Source organism: Lupinus angustifolius, chromosome LG06 (assembly GCF_001865875.1).
Source record: "Lupinus angustifolius cultivar Tanjil chromosome LG06, LupAngTanjil_v1.0, whole genome shotgun sequence".
In the NCBI taxonomy this organism is placed as follows: Eukaryota; Viridiplantae; Streptophyta; class Magnoliopsida; order Fabales; family Fabaceae; genus Lupinus; species Lupinus angustifolius.
Genome location: NC_032014.1, coordinates 29,523,222 through 29,533,924, shown reverse-complemented (window position 1 = coordinate 29,533,924; position 10,703 = coordinate 29,523,222). Strand labels below are relative to the sequence as shown.

General features: G+C 34.9%; 3 protein-coding genes across 3 annotated transcripts; 2 read left to right on the top strand and 1 right to left on the bottom strand.

The window, feature by feature from the left end:
- On the top strand, positions 1-2,600 carry LOC109350784 (ent-kaurene oxidase, chloroplastic-like). The gene is made up of 8 exons (XM_019592089.1): positions 1-192; positions 268-428; positions 505-666; positions 815-955; positions 1,045-1,299; positions 1,420-1,581; positions 1,682-1,876; positions 2,102-2,600. Exons 1-8 carry the CDS (start codon positions 36-38, stop codon positions 2,414-2,416), a joined length of 1,548 nt encoding a protein of 515 aa, XP_019447634.1. The 5' UTR covers positions 1-35; the 3' UTR covers positions 2,417-2,600.
- On the bottom strand, positions 3,690-7,339 carry LOC109350788 (ubiquitin receptor RAD23b-like). The gene is made up of 12 exons (XM_019592093.1): positions 7,202-7,339; positions 6,938-7,099; positions 6,732-6,770; positions 6,553-6,614; positions 6,423-6,470; positions 5,587-5,764; positions 5,363-5,497; positions 5,204-5,266; positions 4,658-4,705; positions 4,476-4,585; positions 4,155-4,233; positions 3,690-4,053 (listed from the first exon to the last, which is right to left on the bottom strand). The coding sequence occupies exons 1-12, from the start codon at positions 7,265-7,267 to the stop codon at positions 3,937-3,939; spliced, it is 1,107 nt and encodes a 368-aa protein (XP_019447638.1). The 5' UTR covers positions 7,268-7,339; the 3' UTR covers positions 3,690-3,936.
- On the top strand, positions 8,985-9,977 carry LOC109350591 (fasciclin-like arabinogalactan protein 14). The gene has a single exon (XM_019591814.1). The coding sequence runs from the start codon at positions 8,985-8,987 to the stop codon at positions 9,975-9,977; it is 993 nt and encodes a 330-aa protein (XP_019447359.1).

The window sequence follows — 10,703 nt, the reverse complement described above, 5'->3', positions numbered from 1 at the left end:
AGAGAGAGAGATTCAGAAGAAGAAGAAGAAGAAGTATGGAGAGGTTCCTGTACCTTGAACTGTTTGCGACCTCTGTTGCCTTAGCTGCTTTCTCTGTTCTCTTTTTGATCTTGTTACCAAAGCTGAGACCAAGATTCAGAAATAGTAATAGTAATAGAAATAATAATAATTCGAAACTCCCTTCAGTACCAGGTAATAATAATGAGTAACTTGTTTTGGTGTATCTAGTTTTAGTTTGTAATAATAATGGATTGGATATTGTTGCAGTGGTTCCAGGTGTACCAGTGTTAGGGAATCTACTACAATTGAAAGAGAAGAAACCATACAAGACATTCACAAATATGGCTCAAAACTATGGACCCATTTATTCAATCAGAACTGGTGCTTCCACCCTCATTGTTCTCAACTCTACCCTCCTTGCCAAAGAGGTCACTCATTAACTCATTATTATTCTATTTCCTTTTTTCATTCTCATTATTTGGATCATAACTATGCTCATTTCAGGCTATGGTAACCAGATATCCATCAATTTCAACAAGGAAACTATCAAATGCTCTCAATATTCTGACTTATGATAAATGTATGGTTGCTATGAGTGACTACAATGAATTTCACAAATCAGTCAAAAGACATATTCTTGCAAATGTTCTAGGACCCAATGCACAGGTTACCTTATCACCATCATTACACAGGACTCTACTTTCTTTATTTCTCTTTCTATACAATACAACTCTTCTTTGTGTTTTCTTATTCTGCTTTGCTTTGGATTCTGATTTCTGACTGGTTCTCAACTCCATTTCTTTTCAATATTCAGAAGCGCCACCGTTTGCACAGAGAAACTATGATGGAAAATATTGTCACCAAGTTTCATGAACATGTCAAGACCACCTATGATTTGGCTGTTAATTTTAGGAAAATTTTTGTGTCTGAACTTTTTGGACTAGCACTGAAGCAAGTGAGTAGTTTCTCCTTTTTTTAATTACAATAAATGGACGTTTTCTGATAATACACTAACACTATAATTTCCCAAACTGAAATTTGCAGGCAGTGGGAAGTAATGTAGAATCCATTTATGTGGAGGAGCTAGGGAGTACAATATCAAAAGAGGACCTGCATAAGATTCTAGTGGTTGACCCAATGGAGGGTGCAATTGAGGTGGATTGGCGAGATTTTTTTCCATACTTGAAATGGATTCCAAATAGGAGCGTGGAGATGAAAGTTCAGAAAATGCATTTCCACAGAACAGCTGTGATGAATGCCTTGTTGAAAGAGCAGAAGAAGCGGGTGGCTTCTGGAGAGGTGCAATTTTCTTTAGTAAAAACTTCAAACCAGTGTATAGCCTAATTGCATGGTTTAGAACCATGCAATAATCTCTCCTATGATAGAGTTATCCTTATTTGATTGTTCTGGTTGTCACAGGCAGTGAATTGTTATTTTGACCACCTCTTATCGGAAGCAAAAGAACTGACCGAAGAACAACTTGCCATGCTGATTTGGGAGACCATTATTGAGACATCAGATACAACATTAGTTACAACAGAATGGGCTATCTACGAACTTGCCAAAGACAAAACTCGCCAGGTTTGTTTGGAGCCATGCATTGGTGGGTTGGTTCATTTTGGCATTTGTTGTTTATTTCATTCTTATTGACAGTGTCACTAGTTTCCTCTTTGTATGGCAGGACCGTCTGTATGAGGAGCTCCGAAAGGTATGTGGACCTGAAAAGATTACAGAAGATCAATTAGCTAAGCTACTCTACTTGGGAGCTGTATTCCATGAAACTTTAAGGAAGTATAGTCCAGCTCCAATTGTACCACTAAGATATGTTCATGAAGATACTCAACTGGGAGGATATCATATTCCTGCTGGAAGCGAGGTTCTATTTATCTTCTCACTGACTTTATCTTTGCCAACTTCAATCATGCATGCATCACCATATGACTAGAAATCTCAAGACTTTTCTAATAACTACCTAAAAAAATGATGCATGGCATGATATATGATTTGGTTGACAGTATAAGAAACTTTTCACCAAATTAAACTCCTTCATGTTTGTGTATATGATTGCAACTATTGTGTACTGACAAGATCATGTTAACAGATTGCAATAAACATATATGGATGTAACATGGACAAGGAGCGGTGGGAAAAACCTCACGAGTGGATGCCTGAGAGATTTCTTGATGAGAGATATGACCCGAATGATTTGTACAAGACCATGGCCTTCGGAGCAGGAAAGAGGGTGTGTGCAGGCTCTCTTCAGGCCATGTTGATAGCTTGCACAGCAATTGGAAGACTGGTTCAAGAATTTGAGTGGGAGCTGGAACAAGGGGAGGAAGATAATGTGGACACAATGGGTCTTACTACCCACAAGCTCCATCCCCTGTTAGTCAAAATCAAGCCAAGAATTCAATAAGGAAAAATAAGTGGTCATAGAATTGTTGGCTATGTATTTACTAAGCGCACTTCATAAGTAAGCCCATTTGCTGTGAAGTCTGAACTTTCAAAAGAACTTCTGTTTAATAATATTAAGAGTGAGTAAGGCTTTTATGTTTGCTATACCATCTTTATTTCAGAAATAAATGACCCACTCCCCCTCACAATGGTGCTCAAATGAAGGTGCTTAGCATTTGTGGTTTGTTCAATTTAAGAGGTTACTTGTGTAGGCATACTTTATTTATCTCAAGTCAAAATGGCTTACAAGAGATTCCGTCACATAATGTTGTTCTTCTGCAATAGAGAAAAGACATGAAGCATACCGACGTATATGATCACAACTGTGGTGGCATCTATATTAATAACCCAGTTCGTAGATACGACCATTTGCACAGACAGATTGTGAAGATAAGAGATCACATTATCGATACAGGAATGCAGTACAAGCATGGGAGAAAGTATTGAATAAACTTCATCTTGTAAATGTACAAGATTGAGCTCTCTTGTTTCGAACTTCTCTTTAGTCTTCTTGACTTGCTTACCTACCTATATTTGGTTGCTGAAACATACAAGTTTGAAGGGGAAGTTGACCTCTCCAATTGAGTGTAGGAGCTTAATTCCTCTTACATAAAGTTTCAAGTTGTAGTTTTACTTCCATAATGACTAGTCTTGGCACAACTCAGATTAATTAGTCTAATGTAACTTCTGATTGTCTAGGGCCTCAAACAAAGAAACAAATACCAATGGGTATAATAAATTGACCTACTGAAGGAAGCTACCGGCATGATATGAAACATTAGCTAACACGATTCATTAGGAATGCTAATTGAACAATCATAATCCAGTGTGATTGAAGTATTGTGTTTCCTTCATTAAGTAAAAGTAGGTAACAAGATTTCGAGACTGATTGTGTTTGCATTTAAAAGAATTAGAAAACATGAGTCCCAAGGTACTAGAAAAGAACAATTATATTCCAGATTTAAAAAAAGATTCAATCAACTTGCAACAAAATTGGCACCTATCTAATCCTTAACTAAGTTACCTATTTCTCTATCATACTCAAGTGTCACATCGCCTTCATTTTAAGGCGATATAGAGCTATAATATCAATGTTTTGGCAACCCCGTTATAGTTAACTCATTTTTTCACGGCCCAAAAATATATCAAATGAAAACGAAAAGGGAAAAAGAGAACACACATCGAAAATAGCAGTGGTAGAATCAATCAACTGCCATGCAGAAAATTTAACATGGGTGCCATATAAAATGATTTGATATGAAAGTACCAATAAATTAACTTACAATCATACCCTTACTACTTCATGAGGGAGGACAACTCGAGAAGGCTATAACATAAACCATTTTAAAATCAATTGTAATAAAGTCTATTCTTTCAGTTAAATATGTCAATCCAAATCCAAACTCTACCAGAGAAAGACATTGGAGAGAAAAATGGCCAAGAAAAAAACCAGAACAAAACTACGAATTATAGCTTGGTGATTTAATCCTCAAAGTCTCCAGCATTTTCCAATAAATAGTTGGCTGCCAATTGCTCATCACGGTCACATGCCAAAAATGCCTCTATAACAGAGTCCCTATCAAATCCCATAGCCTCAAGCTACATATGATAAGAATCAGTCAGATAAATGAAAAAAAGCATGTACCGGATTCAGACTTAAAAAAATAGAGAGAGAGAGAGAGATATATATATATATATACCCTTGCAATTGCCTCTTGCTCAGCTGGTGTCACGTTGATGGCATGAGGCATATCTTGCTCAGGCTGGTCAAATATATCCCTAAAGCAAGAACGACAGTTGCATTTCCATTTATTTTATGACCAATTGAGCATCCACAAACAAAATCAAGTAAAGAGAATAAACTAGTTCAATGTTAATGCTATGATTAGTTCCTAGATAGGATATCAAGCTAACAAGTCAAAAGGTTACTTTCATTGTTACAAACATGACGAAGACTGTAATACATCATTGTGTCATCAAGTAATGGCTGTAAATGTGTCCATGGCAAGCAATACACTCACCCTTCAGAACCCTCAACAGGTTCATTTATCAACTGAAGAAACTCAGCATGATGCTCTTGAATTAGTCTTAAGAGACTGGGATTCTGCTTTCCAAGTTCCTGAAGCACTGGCTGCAAAAGAAATGATCTTTAGACATTGAAAACCCCAAAAATCAGGAATTAGGCGATTGAGGAAATAAATACCTGTAGAATTTGGGGATTGGATTGCACCATTGAACGTAATGCTTGAAACTAAAAACAGACAACGAAACATTTACTTAACTACAAACAAAGTATAGTTTGAAGCAAGATATGAATAACAAACAGTTTGCAGTAATATATTTTCTACCTGTCTACCACTAAACATCTGCAATAAATTCACTAGGCAATGCTGTTTAGTTAGGCATAACATTTCTTACCAGCTCCAATCGTATAAAAAAGTGAAATTAAATTAAGTAAAATATTAAATTTATTGCTTATTTCCCATATTTCATTTGTTCTTTTCTAAAGCATATTACCAGTGGGGGGAAATAAGTTATAACCAGATTGTTCAAATTTATGTTTCTCAATCTTGAAGGCTAATGCTATTAGCAGTATAAACAAAGGATTCATTTTTAAACATGGTCTACACCTCAGGTTTCATTAGTACAACATGTTCAACATACTAAAACTTTCTTAGACCATAAATATGTGGATCATAAATGTCTTCTAATGTAGAGAGCAAAGCATTTGATGGAACAGAAAGCCCACCTGGGGATTGTTTCTAAGGAAGTCGAGAGATCCAATTCCAGCACCACCACCAGAAATTGCCTCCTGAAAGAGTTCCAACGTATTAAAAAGCAAAAAACAGTAACAACAAGAAAAAAGGTAGAATAACTTTTGTTATCCACTAAGGATCATTAGTTTTACCTGTGGAAACATATTTAAGGGAGACGAGTTAGGTACCCCAGGAACAGCTCCAGCAGTGACCCCACCAGTTTCAGTTGTCTGACTACTTGGGAAATGAGGAGCTGGTACAGCAACTTCTGCTGCTTCAGGAATCCCCTATCCAAAAAAATATGAATTGTTAAATAAAAAAAGACACAGCAGAGACGTTAGGGAGTAAGAATCTACACTGAGCAGTTTAGGCTTACAGAATACAAGTAATCTACAGCACGTTCTGGATTATTGTAAGCTGCTCGAAGAGCACGACTAACTGTATCTCTGTCCCAGTTGCCACCACCCATGTCCATAATTTCTTGAATAGTCTGCTCAAGATTACCACCAGCAACTAAATTTGAAGCAGCATGACCATAAGTATCTGTACTCAGACTGCAAAAATGATACAAAAGTGTTTTTCAACAAGCTTGATTACCGGAAAGAGGTAATGACAAACAAGGCAAGTACATAAGGCTAACAAACAAGACCTAATGCAGCATGAGGGTAAGATGTTTATGGATATCATGTTAATTCAGGTTGTAACTCTATTTGCTGAATGTTCTTAAATACCCTTATTCATTGTATATATTATGATTAGTTACAACTTAATTAGGTTTGCATATATGTTAGGATTTTATAATACAAATTTTAATTATTATAATCCCTAAGATCAAGGTATTTAGTTTTGCACAAATGAATTGTAAATTCGCTTCCTGGGTGTCATACCACTCAAACAATTCAGTAATATTGTTCATCTTTGCCAAGTGTAATTAGGAGACAAGGGAATTACAGTTTAGTTGATTGGATTAGGACTTCTTGAGCCTTAAGCTGGGTCTACTCATCTTAATAGTATAGCAGCTGCTAAAGTTGCCTGTACAAGGAAAATTAACCGTCTGAGGGTTCTGGCTTTGTTATTTAAATGCATTTTGGGAGTTTTGAGCATTTTTCATCATAAACTACTTAAAGGCAGTACATAGTGGCATAATGGACAGACACTTCACTAAAATTTATTACTAGTGTATTCAGAGAAACATAGGGATAAAAGCCATACTTTGTAGTTGCGGCATCCGTTGCAGGTGGTGCGTGATTATTTGAAGCCCTGCAGAAACAAATAAAATAAGTTAGGGCAAAAAATCAGCAGATATAAAAACAAGATAAAAAACTTTTTGAAATGGACTCACTCAGTTTGAAGTTGAGGAGTAGAGTTTGATGTTGATACAGTTGTAGGTGGATTGCTAGCAGGCTGCGACACACATGCAGAATCACAAAGTTATAGAGATAGGGAAAATAAAGAAAACTGAAATGGCACAATATGATAAATAAATAAATAAATAAAAGGAACAAGGAACAAGGAACATGCCTGAGTGGATGAAGTTCCAGCAGAACCCAAGGTTTTACTCTGCAAATGCACAAGTAAAATGACATATCATGGTTAAATTAAAAAGGAGTAGAAAAACAAACAAACAAAATGCATTAAACATGAGAGGTAAATAGTAAAAACAGATAAGATAGTGTTTAAGAAAGGTATTGCATTTTATGTTTAAGAAAGATAAAATAGATGAATACCTTACTAAGCATGACAACAAGAAAGGCATCTTCAGAGACATTATTGTGAGCTAATGTAGTTTCATCTTTCAAAACCTTGCCATTGTGAATCAGCAATTGCTGTCCACATGGGTAATTATCTTTGCCTTGCACATCTTCAATGTTCTTCTTCACCGCCATTATCTGAGGAATAATCAACACTTTAATTATTTAATTGATTAATTAGAGAGAGATTAAAGTAATAATAAGAATAGAAAATAGTTGGAAAAAAGAGAGAGAAGATACAGTATCGTAGGAATGAACCCTAATTTCGAAATGAGTGCCTTTGAGAGTCTTCACGGTCAGCTTCATGGTTGCGTTGCTTTGAGATGCGGAGACAAACAAACCCTAACTCACTCACAGGATCTCTCTCTCTCACTCTCTCTCTCTCTCTCTCTCTCTCTTTCTCTATTTACCTTCAACCTTCAACATCATTTTTTAATAAATTTAAGATTAACATTTGACTCTTAACGGAAAAAGTATATATCACAATTCATTTTCAAATTTTTTTGAATCCATCACAATTCATTTTAAACTAAAGTGGATTCATATTTCAAACAGATTTTGACCAACCCACCTTTTAAGTATATGATCCAAAGCCTTCACAAATTTCTCTTTAAAAAATTAAATTGGAATACTCCCATAATCATTTTTTATCATGTATTATCATCAACCATATTTAGTATTTCTTAAATAAAAAAATAATATAAATGAATGATAAATAGTATAATAATTATGTATAATTTTGTACATTAGCAATTCATATATATTAGACTCGATTCATTATTAATATCATATATTAATTAATAAATATGATTAGTTTGAAACATAAGACATAAAAAAATTAGACATCTAATCCTTTTACTTTAATAATAACATGATTATATAAATATGAAAATGATTGAATGCCAAGGTGTTTTATGAGAAAATCATGTAGTACATTTTACAATCAATACTGATTTAAAGTTGCATGAGACTAAAGAAAAATCCTAAGTTTTTTTTTTGTGGATTATCATAAAGGTAGATAAGATTTATGTTTCTAATAAATAGAATTTTCATCCTATTTTTATAATATATCTTTATTTTTATTATGTATATTTCATCCCACTAATAAGAAATTGACTCATAGCTTATAAGTTTGTGAGTTCAAATTTTACTGTGGAAGCAATGACCTAATTGATTGGTAATATGTAAGTACTTTATATAGTTGCATTGGTGGATAATCTATAAGTATTTCTCTAGATACTTATAGAGTCATTAGCCCTACATGTAACTAAAATCTAATCAACTTAAACTTTTTCTCATAAAAATAAAGTTTTTTTTTTAAAATTTATTAATGTGTTTTGAAAAGGACACATGATTTATCCTTCTTCTAAAACTATGATAAAACATATAGTTATTGAGAATAAAGTTTTAAAATACTTCAATTAATTTTGGTACGACGAAAGGTTGTTGTTTAGCAATTATTATGTCACAAGTTCAAATGTTAGAAACAGTTTTTATAGTAAGATGCACATACTCGAAAGAGATCATTTTATATCTTATGATTAAGAGAGCTCTCTTGGCTAACACAGAAAAATATTATTGCATAACATTTGTAGCATAAGTAGTGAAATAAATGATGAATTAGATATTATTGTTGATTGAAATGGTAAAAGATTAGAAGATGAAAAGTAGTAATTTGAACATAAATGTTAATAATGATTTGGTCAATATATGATTGCACAGCATGCATGGTGGATCTTAAAGATTGGAAAAGTGGTAATCTAATTTTAGAAAAGAGTTAAGAAGGAAGGATGTATAGAATGTCAAAGTTGAAAGTAGCCTAGCAATTTAGAGAAAGCTCCACCATTTCCTCCCATCTCTGCTATTACATCCAAGTAAACTTCCTCAAAATTCGGCAGAAATAAACAAATCAAAACTAGTCATATTCATACTTATTCAATCACACATAATATATAAACACAGAGTGATGACCTTATGAATCATATTTGTATCAAAGTATCAAATAAAACAAACCAAGAAGAAGATGTCTGTGTCTTTGTTCAGCTCACTTTTTTGTACTCTCTTACTCTCCTTTTCTCTTCTTCTTATGTTCCCATGTGTCACTTGTTTTGACATAACAAAACTCCTTTCACAGTTCCCAACATATAGCACTTTCAGCAACTACCTCACACAAACCAACCTAGCAACTGACATCAACAACAGAAACTCCATAACTATTTTGGCAGTTGATAACTCTGGCATGGCCCCTGTCTCTGGTAAATCAATGAATGTAATAAAGAATGTTCTTAGCCTTCATGTCATTCTTGACTACTTCGATGTTCAGAAGTTGCAGCACCTTCAAAACCAATCTGTCACGGTCAGGACATTGTTTGATACAAGTGGCCAAGCTCATGGCCTTCAAGGTTTTGTAAAGATAACTGATTTGAGCACTGGTGCTGTTTCATTTGCATCAGCTTTTGATACAAATGATAGCATAGGGTGTAATTTGATCAAATCACTAGTTTCACAACCCTATAATATTTCAGTGGTGCATGTAAGCACAGTTATCATGCCACCTTTTCTCCTTTCAAATTCCAACAATGCTCCTGCACTAGCACCAGCACCAATAACTGTAACAGTGCCAGTTCCAATGCCGGTAGCATCTGAGCCAATAGTAAGTGTCACGCCAGTTCCAATGCCAGTTTTAACACCGATGCTCGTACCTGCCCCAGTGCCGGTGGTTACGCCTGTGCTTGTGCCTGTACCTGTACCCGTACCTGTAACGATATCGGTTCCAGTTGTATCACCTGTACCAGTATCTGTGCCAGTACTTGCACCGGTCCCTGTAGCATCACCTGTGGCAGTAACAACACCATCTGCAGGACCGGCTGATGCAGCAGCAGCAGCAGATGCTCCTTCTAAGAAAGGGGCAGGGATCCCTAAGTGTGGTGGGGTGAATAGGGCTTTAACTACTCTCCTTACCTTGTTTTCAATGTATTTGCTGTGCATTGGATCCATATATAATACTGCATCATGATTCATGATTGATATGAGAGGACAATAGCATAGGCTACCACACTATCAGTGAATTCAGAACATCATCAGAAACAATTAATGCTGACTTGTATGAGCCCCATGTTTACACCACTCTTTCCCATTTCAAGGGAAGGTTACAAGGCTCACACTCACTTCCATGAAAACTTTCCATTGTTTTTTTTTATTGATTTAGGTTTCATAGCAAAAGGTTTCATGAGTTTCATTCCACTACTGCCCTTTATGCCGTAATGTTCTTTCATTATGCAGAATAGTACTTTATTTTTATGTAATTAGGTGCTTTTTAATAACAAAATTTTAATAAGAGGTGTGAGTTAGCTTAGCGTGTTAGTATGTATGTTTATGAGTGAGTGAGTGGTGTTAATCTGTGTAATTCAATTATTGGTTGGAACTTGAAATATATAGCATTTTCAGATATACAACATGAGATAATTTGTAGTATTAAAACATATTGAGGTAATCCCCTTGAGTCGTTAGGAGTATTATGAATGAAAAAAGAGTATTAGTGTAGCTGCATTGAAGACCATAACTAATACTTATTTTGAAGACTTTGTTGTTTGTTATTAAGTTAACGTTAGATTAACAAGTCAGAACATACAAGTTCCTATCTATGTTTGGTGTATCCGGTACATAGAAAGAAACAAAAGGTTACAAAATAAAACATGTTGGTTTGGTGTTAAAGAAGCAGTAACTATTGGCATATTTACAT

What these genes read in the sequence shown, in the direction of transcription:
- LOC109350788 (XM_019592093.1), bottom strand. Translation starts at nt 7,267, where the DNA reads ATGAAGCTGACCGTGAAGACTCTCAAAGGCACTCATTTCGAAATTAGG. An exon ending in GGGTTCATTCCTACGATACT is followed by an intron (nt 7,100 to 7,201) that starts GTATCTTCTCTC and finishes ATTATTCCTCAG; the next exon opens with ATAATGGCGGTGAAGAAGAA. An exon ending in CCTGTTGAGGGTTCTGAAGG is followed by an intron (nt 4,234 to 4,475) that starts GTGAGTGTATTG and finishes TTCTTGCTTTAG; the next exon opens with GGATATATTTGACCAGCCTG.
- LOC109350784 (XM_019592089.1), top strand. Translation starts at nt 36, where the DNA reads ATGGAGAGGTTCCTGTACCTTGAACTGTTTGCGACCTCTGTTGCCTTA. An exon ending in CTACCCTCCTTGCCAAAGAG is followed by an intron (nt 429 to 504) that starts GTCACTCATTAA and finishes TGCTCATTTCAG; the next exon opens with GCTATGGTAACCAGATATCC. An exon ending in TTCTAGGACCCAATGCACAG is followed by an intron (nt 667 to 814) that starts GTTACCTTATCA and finishes TTCAATATTCAG; the next exon opens with AAGCGCCACCGTTTGCACAG.
- LOC109350591 (XM_019591814.1), top strand. Translation starts at nt 8,985, where the DNA reads ATGTCTGTGTCTTTGTTCAGCTCACTTTTTTGTACTCTCTTACTCTCC.